General features: G+C 43.3%; 1 protein-coding gene across 1 annotated transcript in view; it reads right to left on the reverse strand.

Moving 5' to 3' along the window:
• tmem145 (transmembrane protein 145) overlaps nt 1-15726 on the reverse strand; it is a 34925-nt gene that overhangs the window by 19005 nt on the left and 194 nt on the right. Inside the window, exons 2-5 of the mRNA XM_079275756.1 lie at nt 4519-4593; nt 3965-4042; nt 1762-1848; nt 904-1005 (exon numbers count right to left, since the gene is read on the reverse strand). Coding sequence (XP_079131882.1) covers nt 904-1005; nt 1762-1848; nt 3965-4042; nt 4519-4593 — 342 coding nt within the window. The remainder of the gene's footprint in view (nt 1-903; nt 1006-1761; nt 1849-3964; nt 4043-4518; nt 4594-15726) is intronic.

Below are 15726 nucleotides of genomic sequence, written 5' to 3' on the forward strand. Positions count from 1 at the left end.
CCCCAAACCAGACTCGCATCAACAAACAACACACAAACTGTTTTTTTTCCCTCCTCCCAGCGCACCATTAGCACCATACTGAGCCCCATTATAAAATAACACAATGCTTAAAAAGTCCCTGAAGGCAGCAAATCAATAGCAGTGGACACCCTTGTAGGGACTGTTTAGCACAGTTAAAGCAGAGAGTCAGCTATATTACATTTGGGATAGGGTCTAATGGGTGTGCAGCATGCATCAGCATTTATAATCCTAGCTAGAATAAAATCTTTTTAAGTTGCAATCTTTATAAAAGTATCTGTCTGTCTATCTCATTTGGAGAACAACTGTAAATGAAAGGGTTAAATTTCCTTGCAGTTTTTGCTTATTTAGATTACTTTATTTCAAGAATTAAAAATGTGGCCTGGTGCTAAATGCTCAAATGGGAACGCACATACTGGAACAGAAATGATGCTGAATCATAGTTGATTTAAAATGTACAGCAAGAGACGGCACAATAAAAGTAGCCTCAACACATCCAGGGTTTCACGGAGTCTTCCTCCGGGCATGCTGGGTATATTTTTCCCTGAGCGTTCCCATTTTCTGAAATATGTTCATCGAGTTGTTTGGCTTAAATGCAAAAACCTGAAAACTGATTTAAAATATTTTCAAAAAAGCTCTTTATTCGGCATTTAAACAACACATTTCAATAAATGTATGGATATCTGAGACATCTATATTATTGTTATCAATAAGAATAAAGGAGCAATCTGATCATTGATGGATAGACGATGCCGACAGTGATGAAGTTTGTTTGTCTGAAGAACAGCAGAAAACAAACAGTGACTGCACCGTTATATTTGCATGCGAGGCACCCAAAGCGGCTAGCCTGATCAAGGACCTGTCGGGTCAGAGGTCGGTGCTTACCCCACACTTGCTGAGAGCAATGTACCACCATCTTTCCCTGACCGAGCGGAAACTACGACCGCCCACGCAGCTCAGAACCTCCTCATTCCCGTCTCCCTCCACCTGAGAGAGAGAAAGAGAGAGCGAGAGCGAGAGCGAGAGCGAGAGAGAGAGAGAGAGAGAGAGAGAGAGAGAGAGAGAGAGAGAGAAAGAGAGAGCGAGAGCGAGAGAGAGAGAGAGAGAGAGAAAGAGAGAGCGAGAGCGAGAGCGAGAGAGAGAGAGAAAGCGAGAGCGAGAGCGAGAGAGAGAGATAAAGGAAATGCATGAATGGGGGGGAGGGTCTGCACAGAGGATGTTTTCCAAAAAGGCTGCGTGTTTTACCTCAGAGACGCATTGAATTATCACAGTAGAGTGGGAGCCGGATATATCAAGATACAAAGACATTTCACACCCCGATATATAGCCGGAAATGTGTCAACAAGATCCACTAACCGCCCCAACAACAGAGTCACACTTATAATGTGATAAACAAACATGTTGTGTTACTTCTTGAAAGAGAAACAAAAGGAAGATATTATTTTAAAAGAAAAAGGTGTTGGAGGAGAGAAACATCTTTTGGACCATTTCTGGTTGACGAGGATGCAGCAACACAGTAAATGTGCGAATCAGTAAAACGTTACAAAAACACATTACAGGCCATTAGCTTTCACTGCTCTCCGTGGACTCGTTTACCTTTTTATACATATTTATGGTCCTCTTTTTGCATCACAAAAGAACATGCAACAGGACAGATGAATATAACTGTGTGGTGATAAAATGGAATAATGTGACAGTCTCTTATGTGTGTGTGTGTGTGTGCGTGTGTGTGTGTGCTCTTACCACACAGCCTGACCAGGTGTAGCGCGTTGTGAGGTTGATGACCTGGTTGTTCTCGGGCCTCAGCACCGCTTCCTTCTGGTAGCAGTTCTGACGAGAGACAACACATAATTAAAATATAGGAACAACGTTTAAAACCAATCAAAAATGCCCTAAATGGTAAATAGTCTTGTACAGCGCTTTTCTAGTCTTCCGACCACTCAAAGCTCTTCAAGACTCCATGTCATCATTCACCCATTCATACACCGATGGCAGGGGGCTACCATGCAAGGTGCCACCTGCCCATCAGGGTTTATTTCAGCATTCATTTAAATTCAGCCCAATTTGGGATTCAGTGCCTTGCCCAAGGACACATCGACACGGACTAGAGGAGCCAGTCTTCTGTTTGAGAGACGACCCGCTCTACCTTCTGAGCCACAGTCGCCCCCGAACAAATTTCAGTTGCATCTACTCAGCATTTCACTTCTATTTCTACACGTTTCAAAACATATTGTTCAATAAAGCTCAGAAAATGTGCCATAACTTGTTGCATGCTGCTCCTGGTTTACCCACATACAGCCTACGGTCTACACCTACGTTCAGCTGTATGCATATCAAGGAAAAACAGAGCGGCATTGAAAGCACAAGAGACCGTTTTCCCAGTCCAGAATATACAGTGTTTAATTAAAATGTAATTGAAATTGTGGCAGCATTGCCTTCTGGTCTACTGAAGCGGCTCTATGTGGAATTAAAATGGATATTTTCTTGTCCCTCCTGTGGTACATTTCTCCCTGCGTGACAGCTGAATATTACTGCAAAAATGATGTGTAGCATGAAGGTCGTACTTTTTGATTTTGGGGAAATGACACCAAAAATCTGTCTGAGAGCAGCAGAATGGTGTGCTGTTTGCAGCTGTGTTGGAAATATCTCAAGATGGTGTCGCATCTGTGTGTCGAAAAGAAAAGTACACCAGCAAATGACTTCCTGCGCCGAGCAATGCGAGGCATTCGGTCAATGTTATTCCTCCCCCCAACAGGGCTAGACCATTTTAAAAGAGATTTTCCCCACACGCTACACAAAATGCCTGATAACCTTAATAACAGTCTTTACTCGGAAGCTCACCTTACTTCAATAACACAAGAAATAACACTGGACTGGTTACACACGGGAGAGCGGCGCGTAACGACGTCTACTTACAATAAATGGTCGTATTATACATTATTCATTGCTTGTGAAAGCAATTTAATGTCAATTTTACAGACTGTATTATGTTATATCTCATAGTACCAGCTAGCTGTGGCATACAGGCGAATACAACACAGATTAAGGATTCATGCACGCTTCTGCTATACCTGAGGCCCATATCGCATGAAGCCACTCTCTGTAAAAGCCAAAGATCTCAAACCTGAGCTTTAGAAAAAAAATCATGGTGTTGAATGTACACTGTAAAGACACGTGCATGGTAGAAGAAGTTTGAGAACTCACTAAATGCACACAGTGCAGTCTGTTAAGTACGTGGAAAGAGATGCTTTTCCTATTGTTTTGGGTCTGTACTCGGAAATACAATGACTGAGGCTAAAGTGCTGACTTTTAGTTTTAAGGGTGAACATCAACTCCCTTCATTTTGAACAGAGCAGTGGCACAAAGACAGGGTTGTAAGTCCTAAAATGTGGACATAAATATCCTCAAATCACGGTTGATAGTAAGCACTTAACCCCTTCCATCACGGTTTTATTAACATTTAGGATGTTTGAGTACTCGGCCAAAACAACAACAAAGATGTGTCACTGTCCAAATACTTGTGGACTTTACTACAAAAGGCAGTGATACAGGTTTCCAAACCAGAAAGTCAGCATCTATCTGCAGAAAAGCTCCCTGCTGTGAGTTATTCAGTGTGAAGCAGCTTCAGCTCAGACAGAAGTCTCTGGCGTCTTACTTTGAGTTCACAAATATGGATTGTACCATCCTTGATCACGGCATGTATCATCAATTATATATCATTGGCTGAGAGTGAAAAGTGAAAAGAGTGAGAAAGACAGCTCTGTTTTAGTCGGAGCAGCATGACCAGCGTGTGATCCTTTAGTTCAAGTTTAAATGTGGAACTAAGCTAAACTGGAGTCAGAGCTTTTTCAGTACAACAATGACGTACGAATTAGTAAACGGAGGTGTATTTCTCTTTAATGACGGCTTGCCAAAAGACATGATGCAGAGGGTGTCAGTGTCTCACCTTTTCGTGCCTCTTGTACACAGCTGGCCACTGAGAACTGTCATCAAAGTAGAGCAATATGTTCTGACAGCAGCGAGACTGCACAGAGGCGAGGGACGGAGGGAGGGAGAGCATAGATCAGAGAGGAGGCAGTCAGACGGTTTGAGATTTATACGACAATAACTGTTTCCAAAGTCTGCAGGCTACAGCAGTAAAGCAAGGCATGAGTAAAAGAAGACAGAGCGGAACAACAAAACAGACGAGTAGAAAGATGGAGCGGGGGAGGGCAAAAGGGAGGAGGAGAGGATAGAGAAAGAGGACGAGGCGGGCAAAGCAGGAACAGCCGGAGGATTAGGTTTAGATGAAGTAAGAGCAAGGAAAGAGAGAAAGAGAGAGGACTAGATGCTAAAGTGGAGAAAGAAAGGATGAAGAAAGAAGAAAAGTAGAACTCTTATGTTGCAGACAAGAAAGCGTGGGCAAGCTGGGAAAACTGATTGAAAATAATAGCTGTAAAATAAATGCATGAACCAGACAAAACACACACACACACACACAGCCACAGGAAGTCGTCCTACCTTTGGATAGCGGAACCGGAAGTCCAGACGTCCAAAGTCGGTGAGGAAGCAGAAGCGAGTGAGGAAAACCCAGTCCTGGAGTCACGGAACAGAGGAGGGAGGGGGGAAGGTCAAACAGAGAAGAAGAAGACATGTTAACATGAATGAAACAAGATTAAGAGTCGACAGCCATGCTAGCAGCTCTGTGCTCACACGGCTAACTGTGAACTAAGTCACAGTAACCGAATTCTCCCAGTAAAGTTTTCTGGTGGATTGAAGCTGGTCAGTCAGCCATGTTTTTTTTTGTTTGAAATAAAGTCTTAATTTACCCAGAATTCATGGCAAACTACTTAAGATAGTAAAGAACTAAACCGCTTTGTGCATGGGATGAATTGACACGTCTATTAGCTTGATGGAAGTCCATCTTTGCGAAACCGACCCCTGATGTTGTGTGGTGTTCCCCATGGTTCAATACTGGGGCCTCTTCTGTTCAACATCTACATGCTTACACGAGCTCAGATTATGGAAAACAATAAAGTGTGTTATCATAATTATGCAGACGACACACAAATCTACATAACTATGTCACCAGGGGACTATAATCCCATACAAGGGCTGGGTAACTGCATTGAACAAATCAACAACTGGATGTGCCAGAATTTTCTTCAATTAAACAAAGATAAAACAGAAGTAATTGTTTTTGGTACCAAGGACGAACAATTGAAAATCACCGCTCAGCTTCAGTCACTGATGTTAAAACCCACAAACCAAGCCAGAAATCTAGGTGTAGTTATGGATTCAGACCTCAACCTGAACAGCCACATCAAGACAATTACAAAATCAGCCTATTATCACCTGAAGAATACATCAAGGATTAGAGGACTTATGTCTCAACAGGATTTGGAAAAACTTGTCCACGCATTTATCTTCAGCAGACTGGACTACTGTAACGGTGTGTTTACAGGTCTCTGTAAAAAATCCGCCAGAAAGCTGCAGCTGATTCAGAACGCTGCAGCTCGAGTTCTCACTAAGACCAGGAGGGTGGATCACATCACTCCAGTTCTAAGGTCTTTGCACTGGCTTCCTGTCCAACAAAGAATTGACTTTAAAATCCTGCTGTTGGTTTACAAAGCACTGAATGGTTTAGGGCCAAAATACATCTCTGATCTGCTGCTACCTTATGAACCATCCCGACCCCTCAGGTCATCTGGGACCGGTCTACTATCTGTTCCCAGAGTCAGAACTAAACATGGAGAAGCAGCGTTCAGTTTTTCTGCTCCACATATCTGGAACAAAGTCCCAGAAAGCTGCAGGTCTGCTGAGACCCTCAGCTCATTTAAATCAAGATTGAAGACCTTTCTGTTTGCTGCTGCCTTTAATTGAACCACATTCAATTAATATATTAATCAATTTCCTGCATTTCTGCATTTTACTACTGCATTTTATTTCTTACACTGTTTTTTAATTGTTTTTGAAATCTCCTTTTCTTTTGCCTTGTGTTTTGATGCTTTTAATGGTTTTATGTGAAGCACTTTGAATTACCTTGTTGTTGAAATGTGCTATACAAATAAACTTGCCTTGCCTTGCCTTGCCTTGATGATTGTGCTATGAGGTGAAAAGTCAACAGAAAGCTAAAGTTAGTCCGGCTCATCCTCAAAGGGAAATGTCTGAACCAAATGTCATGGCAATCCATCCAACAGTTGTGGAGACATTTCACTCGAAACCTCAAATGTCATGCCTGCCCTAGGACAAGTCGGGGGACCACCAAAGTCAGCAGCAGTTATTGTTTGAGGGCCATAAATGTCTGCGCAAACTTTTGTTCCGATCCATCTTTTAGATGTAGAGATATTGTTCGGGATAAGTGGAAACTTTGACCTACTTTTAGCGCTGGAGACAAAAGTCAGTTCTCTGAGCACAATGTTTATCTGTACGACAATTTCACATGAATCCATCCATACAGATGCTGAGATATTTCAGCCTACCCGTCACCATTGCATGTCTGTAACGAAAATACAAAGGAATATAATCGTTTTTATAGATTATTTAGAATAAGCATATCATTTTGTTATCACTGACTATTTTATCCCCCCAAAAATGAATAACATGACGGGAATATATATAGCATATGGCACCAAAGTTAATTTAATGTGAGTTTATCTATGAACACAGAATGATTTCCAGGGTGACACTCACATGAACCATTGTTCACTCCACACATTGATGGAGGGCCTGCTCTAGGGCCCCCCACAGCTCAGCTCAGGGGCCCCAGTGCAACCACACAGCCTGCCAGAACTTTCTTCACAGGTATGAGGCCACAGGCAATAAGTTGTCTTCGAGGCTCGAAAGAAATATAGAAGTTGGGGAAGACATTAACTGGGCAATAAAGAGAGAGATAGCAGGGGGCAGCCGAAACAGAAGGAGAGAGTTTCAGAAAGTTTAATCAAAAACAGGATGGCGGAGGAGTAAACAAACAGGTTTCGGTGGAAGAGAAAAAGAAGACAAGTGGAGATGAGGGAGCTGGTGCCAAGAGGGTAAACTTCTAAAGCGGGTAAACACAGAGGGCATCAAGGGGCTGCTGAGCACATTAAAAAGGGAGCGAGGTGGAGAAGAGGAAAAAAAAACTTTTTAATATTATTCAGCCATAAGCTTGGCAGCATGAGACCAGATAATAGTGCTGATGGTGTACTTCTCTCTCTCTCTCTCTCACACACACACACACACACACACACACACACACACACACACACACACACACACACACACACACACACACACACACACACACACACACACACACACACACACCTATACAGCTGTGGCCAGACACATTCTGTAGATCTGGATCATAGTACTGAACACAGCACCGACACTATATCACTTGTATGATGTTTACACACATTTTTCATCATCTGGAGGACTGCCCAGAGGCCGCCAAAATTAATGAAGACTTTTTAACCAAAATGAGATGTCAAGGCTTGAAGGAAAAAGTAATAGCTACAAATTTAGTGCAACAAATGGGAGAGGTTTTATTGAGACAAATGACATCAGAGAGAGACCAATCTAATCTACAGATTTGTGGTAAATGCCTTTTAATCAATAAGGTGTCCCACTATGTCAGCCAAGTGCTTGGTTAACATAGTGGGACACCCTCACCCTCCCCTATCGAAGTGTGTCGGAGAGCGACGGTGGCCTCCAACGTCAAGACGCTAGAGGCCCTCGCTAGGGCCAGCGTTTGGTCTGTCCGTTCTACTGTAGAAACATGGCGGTGCAACATGGAGGACTCCATGAAGAGAACCCGCTCCGTATGTAGATATAAACGTCTCTTTCTAAGTGTAAGGTAAGTTTCAGGGGATTATACACTAAAGAAGACATAGTTATGAATATCTTTGCCAATAAATCTCCCTTCATCCAACACGTGGCTTCTTTAAGGCAACAAACGGGCCGATGTTGAATAGTTTAATATCACCGTATTGTCTCATCTTTATGTACTCTTACAGATGCAAATGCAATAAATTAGTTTTGGTTCCAACACCAATATTGTTTTCCAATATGTTTATAAAAGTTAAAGTTGAAGTGTTAGAGACTCTAAATGTGTTTTTCTACCTTTTTAGTCTGCAACAACTCATTTTGATTCATCGTTTGAGTTGTATGTTTGCTGTTGTGTTGTTTGATAGTGGACTGAACATATTTTGGACTGTTGGTCACACAAAATACAGAGGCAGAGTGTGTGTTTCAGGCACAGCTTCACCTCCTCCAAAGGTGTCTGGAGAAAGTCTAAAGAGGTCAAAACTCCAGCAACACTTGCAGTACACAGAACAAGGGTCAGTACTTGTGCTTTCCTACAACAGCTCGTCCTAACTGGAGATCTATACGCTATCTGGAAATGACAAAACAGCAAGTATTAAATGATCATAGAACAGAACAGTCAACTGAATTATCCATCTGCAGTGTCGCTTTTATGACCAGAAAAACAGTCGCATGAGCATACAAATAACAAAATCCAGGTGATAAAGTCTCTCATATCAGGAAATGATATTATATTGACGCATCTCCAAGTTCTACTTCAGGTTATGTTTATTTTTGCTAAAATCAATCTTTCAACTGCATTCACACACACAATGCTTCGACACACACAGAAGAGTCTGTTGCACATTTCAGCTTCTTCAGGGACGAGCGCACAGTTCTCTCCTCGTCTTTAATAAAACTGGCCTCAAGATTGCTTGTTATGAACTCTTGATCTCCACCCATCCAGGAATAGCTACTCCCCGTGTACCATTATACTGTAATTACCTCTGCCCGGCTTTCTCCCTACATAAACAAGCACGGTAATTTCTGTGCTAAGAGACAAAGTGCACAGCAACAATATCACAGCAAACAAAACCCGCAGCCATATTTCAGCCGCTGCCAGGCAGCTTCATCCCCCGGAGCCACTGGGTTATAATTCATGGCAAACTCCAATAGTCACCGAAGCCAGAGACTCACTCCCGCCTCCGAGCGTCGTCCTGGATGACGCTTGAGGCCGAGACCATGACAACAGGGGCAGCAGAGGGGAGAACTGACCCAGAGACGAATCTCTGGAGAGAGGAGGAGAGGAGGGTGGTCTGGTTGTGATGGGGGGGGTATCGTTTAACTCACCACAGGCTAGGACTGTGAAAGACCCCCTTGTTGGACGCAACCACAGAATCCCCCACAAACATCTGTCACACACTTACTTACAGCATACACACACAAACGTCAGTGCCTGCAGCATACCTTAGTTTGCAGCTGCCATAGAAACATCAAAAGGCCAAGCTGTTCTTTCAAACACACACAAACACTTTCACTTAGTCACACTCCCGGACCCTCGTCCTTCAAATTCCCTTCTCAAAAGCACAGCAGAAATATAACTCGGCTCCGACCGAACTAAGGTGTTCAAAGCAGATCATTTGTTTCTTAACTAACTTCCTACATGAGCCAGTTCCCTGAGCTTCACACACACACACACACACACACACACACACACACACACACACACACACACACACACACACACACACACACACACACACACACACACACACACACACACACACACACACACACACACACACACACACACACACACACGCACACGCACACACGCACACCAGAAGTACTAACGAACTAACCACACATTCAACCAACCAACCAACCAACAGTAGTATCTTTAACTGGTTGTACAGTACTTTGATTAAACAGGACTATCATATGAAAAGTGAGCCAACATGAGAAAGCACACACACTGACACCCAGGGGATTATGGGACATTGTCCTTCAAAGCCGATGGACGTCCATATGTCTCCACCCTTCAAAGCAGGCTTTCTAAGATTTTGGAACCTGGCTGCAGGGATTTTCTCCCTTTCAGCCACAAGAGCATCAGTGAGGTCAGGCACAGATGTTGGCTGTGATAAGTTCAGGCTCGCAGTCGGACAGCCAGTTCATCCCAAAGGTGTTTGATGGGGTTGAGCTCAGGGCTCTGTGCACGCCAGTCATGTCTCTCCTCAACAAACCCAGAGACACACCATTTCTTTAACCTGGCTTTGTTGATGGAGGCATTGTAAAGTTGAAACGGGAGAATTTTACCCAAAGTTGAAAGCACAATGTCAAAAACACAAGTGTATGCAGTAACAATCAATTTCCCTTTCAATAGATCTACACTTCAACAGAAAAATAACATATTAAACTATTTTGATGATTGATTTGTCATTTTTCCAGCACAAATTCTTTGGTTCCAGCTTCTCAAGTGTGGCTTTAAGAGCAAACTGACAATGTGATCGGCATTTTTAAACGACTGTATGACATTAAAGTACATCATTCAATCTGCAGATGAATCCATAATGAAAACAATCACAACAATACAAGCACAACAGACTTAAAGTCAGTCGCGTGTTTGGATTAAATAAGAACTCCACCGATGCAGCAAAGCCATATCATCTTTATTAATCCATCAATTTGTTCTTTGCTGTCAAAACCTGGCACCTCCGTTACCCACAATGCAACTTGACCGGCAACTGTTTGGTCATAAATGTACGTGTGTTATGCTGATAGGGACTAATACAGCCTCAGGCCTCAAGCAGAGATGAGGAACGGGCTACAGAAGAATCTTTTTCATTTCTAAACTTGAAGTCTTTTACCCCAAACCAAGGCCGACTGAAGTGACATCGCTTCAGTCAATTTCTTACATTTCACACAGCTCCACAAAGGGCTTCATACTACTTTTTTTTCCCGACAGATGAAGTAGCACTCCCTGAGACCAAACAGACTTTGAAATGTAAAAATCGTTGAACGTCCCCTTTAAAAAGGAAGACCACCAAGTGGAACAAAGCCAAGATGGCATCAACAAGCCAGCATGCCGCTCAAATAGCTATTAGCACAAATCACCACCAGGACAGCGCTATCCCACCAACGTCAACAACTAAACCCAGCGGCTGCTAGTTAGTCTAGTATGGCTTGGCTTGTGCGTGCGTGCGTGCTACAGAGAGTCAGTGGAGAGCAGAACAGAAACCGAGCCCTGGAGAACAGCAACAGCGGATGAGGTGTCTACCTTAATCCCCTTTTAGTCTTCTTATTTCCCCATGGCCACTGCATTGTGATGCAGAATCACTCAGCCACCTCCGAGTGTGTGCGTGTGCCTGCACGTGTGAGTGTGTGTGTGTGTGTGTGCACACCATTAATCAAGTGCTGGGCCTTGATGCAGTATCCGGTCAATTCAGCGTCTCCCCCGTCTCTCTCTTTCTGTCTTTCCTCTCTGTAGCTTTCGGTCTTTTTCTCTCTCTTTCTCCTCCAGATCACTGTTTGCTTTCTAAGCCTCATTAACAATTAATTACCAATCAGCTAGTCGAGTCACCCCTGGACCGCTGGGCTTCTCAATGATTCATTAGTCAGGGTTACACAACGCTGCGACGCATAAACACACTCACGCACCGACAAACACAAATACGCTGGAGCTCGGTCTCTCTCCGTCTCTCTGGGTGTTTCACATGAGCACACGCAGACTCTGTGAACACACACACACACACACACACACACACATTAAAGCAAGCATATGGACCCATGAGAAACACTCGCCCCCACATGCACACACGCACGGTGCCTGCCTGTATCTCATCACGTGTCCTCATTAAAAAGAGATGCGGGAAAACTGATTGAGTTGGAAGTTCTACACGTGCACGGCTCCCAAAAACTTACTTCAACGGCAACTTGAAGGATTCTTCAGTGACTTTCAAAGCCATGTTTGCAGAAATTGAAGAATTTGGAAGTGGCACATTTGAAGATAAGACATGGCATTAATTAAAACAAGACATCGTATACTCGGTCTCTTTCTTTCATGATCCTATTAAGTCCAGACATCCTGGTGAAATCCTTCATTTCAAAACAGCTGCTATCTCAACCCCAACATCCATCACAGTGTCTTTACTCGGGGTGTGATGCTGATTTTAGGGTGGAGAGGCCCGGCGAGCTGATGAATATGGCCGCTGGATTTTTTTAATTAGAAAAAAAACTTTCAAGGGCATCTGTTCGTTTTCATTCATTTTCAAAAGACAAAAGTTGAAAGAGCTTTCTGGTCTAATTCACATACTTTCATTCACGGTGGAAACCAAAGACATTTGAACCTTTCTGAAGACTCATTCTTTACAGAGCAAGTCTCTAAAACCCCCCAACCTCCATTTCCAAGAGAACACCGAAAACTGGGGCTGAATGATTGATCGTTTTGTTATTAAAGTTGCAGTCGTTTGCATAATGAAAGAACTGAAATTCTAAATATATTAGTTGTTTTCTCAAAAGCATCTAAAAAAAAAAAAAAAAACACGGTTTTATAAAAACAGTTACTGCCATTTCACAGCAACGGTCGGGGCCATAAATTGTTACTTGCACAGACCTCAGTCAGATGAAGCGTCAGTGAGTCAGACTAGACGAACACATTAAACTGAACAACCCCTCTGCCCCTGCACTCTCTGTGTTACTGGGGGTGGCAGAGAGGGCAGGTTAACAAAAGGAGATGCATTGTGGTCATTTTGCTAACAAGGGGGATGGCAACTGTTCAGTTCATGAAAGTAAATCGTAACATTTTGGTGATCTAAAAGTATCTTGTTTAGCGTTCGGTTGTACTTCTGGTTGCATTAAACCAAAACGTCAGCCAAGAAACAAGATGGCGACGGCACAAACCAGTGGTTGACATGGCAGTGACTATACATCCACTTCTTATGTACAGTTTCAGCCTCTTTGAAAGCTGAGGTTTGACCCCTGCTAACAGCAAGTCCATCCCGTGAAAATGTAACTGAGCAAAACAAGTTCAACATCTCTATGGAAACAAGAGGAAACGGGCTGCTGGAGGAGCGCAACGTGTTTATTCCTCTCCCAGATTGTCCCAGCTGGATTCCGAACGCCAACCTTCCCCCTGACCTTAAAGCCACTGCTGCCTCTCAAAGGGACATTTTATCAGCGCCGCCACACTCCATGAGCCAAAGCTAATTCTAAACACCGACCAGCCCGAATCAAGCCCTTGACCAGTCGGCCGCACCGGTGCCGTGGGATTACTTTGTTTATGTTTCTCGATATTTCTGCAGCCGCTCCACAGTTTCCAACAGTTCATCTCTCCCGGGGCGGTAGATTACGTTTGTCAATTTGCAGCTCTGCAAAAAAAATAAATCAAAAAATCTGCCTTCAGCTCTGCATACGTTGACAAAACGACGGCCTTTAGTGGTTTTCATGCGAGTGCTCGAGTTTATTATGTGCGTTTGTGCGTTTGTGTCAATCTGAGAGGAAGGGGATTTCTGTGGAGTTAGTGGTTCACCTTGGGACAAGAATGCACAAGCAAGACTGATGTGTTGAACTACAAACACACACACACACACACACACACACACTATCAATATGTCAAAGCAGATGTTCCCTGATGTCATTCGGGCTCTGGTGTTTTGCTGAGGTTGTTAAATGATCCTTGACGGGTTCACAAGAGTAAGATGATGAAAGAAATAAAGTGCACGTCTCCAGTTTTTAAACATTTTTTTTTACTCTTAACTATATTTCTTCATTTAAATCTGGCAAACAATGGAGGGAAGCTAAAATAATCACTTGTTAACGTGTTTAATCGATTAGACCCTCAACAGATAACCCATCAGCTATTTTGATATTCATCTTTCAAGCAAAAATGACAAAAACCCAGATTTATTTCTAATTATCATTATTAATACATTTTTGCCTTTTGATCGTAAAGTAACCATCTTTGGATTTTTGAGTGTTGACTGGACAAAAACATTCATCACCTTTGGCTCTAAGAAACCCTTTTTCCGAACAATTAATCAATAAAATCGGATTATTCCACAATGAAAATATGTGTTAGTCACAGCCTACAATGCAGTTTAAGGGCACAATTTACTTTTAGGTAAAACCTATGATATATGTGGCCTTACGAGACAAGCTGACTAAATCTACATTCTTATTTACTGCAGAGGCCTCGGAAAGTCCTTGTCACAAGCTGGAGAGTCTCACTCTCTCTCACACACACACACACACACACACACACACACACACACACACACACACACACACACACACTTGGAAGTTGCCCAGTGAAACCTATTGCTCACCACTGAGCAGCTTCACTGGAGCAGGTGCAGATTCAGCGCTTCGTTCAAGGGCATCGCATCAGCAGTGATGGACGGATGAGTGCCTCTTGTTAAATGTATCCATCCAAATCCCCGTCGTCCTCCCAGAGTTTTAAACTGGCGACTTTAATCTCTCACTTCAAGGCGTATTTTTTATTTATTTAATGTAGTCAAGGTTCAGGGAATGTGAGCTACACCACCAACAAGTAAGTCAGCATGCTCGAAAGAGAATTACTGCTTGTTGGCTCAAACTGGTGTCTGATAGATTCCGTTTACTTTTTTTGGGGGGGGGAGCCAAGTCAGGCGATATACAGACGTAAGGTGATATGCTGGTGCTTGGTGGCAAAGTATTTCAATGCTGTTTTTTGCTGCCAAGTCCCATTTTGGCAACACATGAAAATCTGTGGTACATCAAACACCCGAGTGGTTGGAACACAATATTGATACACAGTGTGTCGGTGGAGGGATACTTCTGAACATGCATGCTGCATGGCACTCATGTTAGAGATTAAAAAATTTGATGATTTACCAGTAACTTATTCATTGCTGGTTCCAGCTTCATTTTCAGCTTCTTTTATGGTTCATATATCATTTAAAACTGGATTGTTAGGCAGCAAATGTGCACACATCACCTTGAGATCTGTTGAATTGTTTTTGTAGGAATTGTTTTTGTTTTCCCCTGGTCTCGAATCTCATGCTGACCTCCAAGACACAGTTTGTGCAACACAATTACCATCATCTTCTAAACAACCATGAATCATCGGAATTAAGGCGTATCAGACAGTCCTGCCATTAAGACAGCTCTACTCATGCGTGTCAAACTTGATCCACAAACTCGTGAAAATACGAAGCAGAGATGTGGAACAGCAGGTGGTAGCCTCGTGAATCACACACACACACACACACACACACACACACACACACACACACACACACACACACACACACACACACACACACACACACACACACACACACACACACACACACACACACACACACACACACACACACACACACACACACACACACACACGGCCCAGAGCTACAGACTCTTCTCAGCTGCACAGTTAACATGTTAACTCTGAGATTTTGTCAGGGCAGCGATGATGTCGATCTCTGTGAAAACAGAATCCAAAAATAATAAAAATCTGCCCGGGGCTGGACAGAGCCCATGTTTCTCGTGGATTAAACAGCAATCCATCGCCGCGCGCCAGCAGCCATATGACGGCACCTGTAACGGGTCCACCAATCACAAACAGGAATACCACTGCTAATTTACATTTAAGAACAAAAAAATAATCATAATGCGCGTTAAACTGGAATTGGCTGAAGGGGCGAGTGGTCGCTATACAGGAGGTTGGATCGGCAGCAGCGGTTCTGATGGGATGCCGCTTATACTGGAGCTATGATGCCAAAGACCATCACAATGGGTACAATATACGCCACAGACGACACGCACGCAATTGCAGAATAGTGGTAATTGTGTTTCATATAGGCGACAATAAAACACACGCCAAGATGTCCGGAGCAACTTAACGGTGCATCCACCACAGTCCACCACACAAACACCTGCGTGCGGAGACGCAGTCCCTTCCCCAGC

The sequence above is a fragment of the Melanostigma gelatinosum genome, assembly GCF_949748355.1.
Source record: "Melanostigma gelatinosum genome assembly, chromosome: 9".
In the NCBI taxonomy this organism is placed as follows: Eukaryota; Metazoa; Chordata; class Actinopteri; order Perciformes; family Zoarcidae; genus Melanostigma; species Melanostigma gelatinosum.